General features: G+C 31.3%; 1 protein-coding gene across 1 annotated transcript in view; it reads right to left on the bottom strand.

Annotated features, from left to right (window-relative positions):
* The window catches only part of LOC119591278 (coiled-coil domain-containing protein 43-like), a 35,110-nt gene extending 34,509 nt beyond the window's left edge, over positions 1 to 601 (bottom strand). The window contains exon 1 of the mRNA XM_037939997.1: positions 403 to 601. Coding sequence (XP_037795925.1) covers positions 403 to 570 — 168 coding nt within the window. The 5' untranslated portion in view covers positions 571 to 601. The remainder of the gene's footprint in view (positions 1 to 402) is intronic.
* Between the last annotated feature and the right edge of the window lie 602 nt (positions 602 to 1,203).

The following is a 1,203-nucleotide window of genomic DNA, read 5'->3' as shown; positions in this document are numbered from 1 at the left end:
TTCATACCTTCATTGAAGACTTAACTAAACTTTGTTCTAAACTCTAAAAAAAAAGTATGTCAAATAAGCTACACAAACCTTTTGCAAATATATATGTTACTTTATGTGTTCTTTACTTTTGCTCTATCTCTATATGGTCTTTTCACGAAGAACCAGAAAACCAGACCCTCTTTTTAAATGTTATGCAAACGTTCAAACTGCCGGTCAGACAAAACGAACCATACACTAAAACAACACTGCACAGAGTTATATTTATACCATTAGCTCTAATCTCAGAAGTAACCAACCTTTAAACGAATCCACTAAATCCTGTTCTCAAACGAAATAACGTCATTACAAAACAATATCCGAAAAAATAACATTTCCTCCGACCGCTATAAAAATAGACATTTCCCAACATACCGTTATCTCTGTAAGAATTCCCTGTAGAGCCTCCACCTTTTCCTCCTTGTTCTCCTCTCCTTCTAAAATCCCTTTAATATACGGACTGAAAACTTCGTCATCTGTGTTTAGTGCAATTAGAGTGTCTTTTAACCAAGCATCGAAGTCGCATGGTAGAGCCTCCGCCATCGTTTGTTTATGTCTGGTCCGGCTCAGGGGCTACGAGGGCAAACGGATTTAGACTGTCCCTTACTTATTGACATTTCTTTGGTTATTTGATATTTTGGTACAATGGTAATATTTAATAAATTATTATTATTTGAATATTTATTGATATAAATCTAAGTATCCATATTTCTCCAGAAAGTATTTCGGTAATATATATATTTTTTTTCTTCCTAATCACTATTTCCCCCATCATTCCCGAGAATGTTATCTGATTACATATTTTTTAAAATTATCAATATGCTAAACCATTGTTATCATATGTTATTTGAATTTTTAACATAAATTAATTCTGCTTTTCGTTTTACCGATATAAGCTATTCCTTAATTATTGACATTTCTTTGGTTATTTAATATTTTACTAAATGGTAATATTTCATAACTTATCATTATTTTATTATTTATCGATATAAGTTTTTGTTTCTAATCCCTATTTCGTCCATCATTCCCGATAGCGTTATCTAATTACATATTTTTAAAATTACCAACATGGTAAAACATTGTTATTATATATTATTTGAATTTTTAACAAATCAATTCTGCTTCTCACTAGTCACCCATTTATGTATTACCTGTCAGTATTACCTGGCCCCCGAC

Source organism: Penaeus monodon, chromosome 28, assembly GCF_015228065.2.
Source record: "Penaeus monodon isolate SGIC_2016 chromosome 28, NSTDA_Pmon_1, whole genome shotgun sequence".
NCBI lineage: Eukaryota > Metazoa > Arthropoda > Malacostraca > Decapoda > Penaeidae > Penaeus > Penaeus monodon.
The sequence above is the reverse complement of the archived record's forward strand: the minus strand, read 5'-3'. Positions and strand labels throughout refer to the sequence as shown.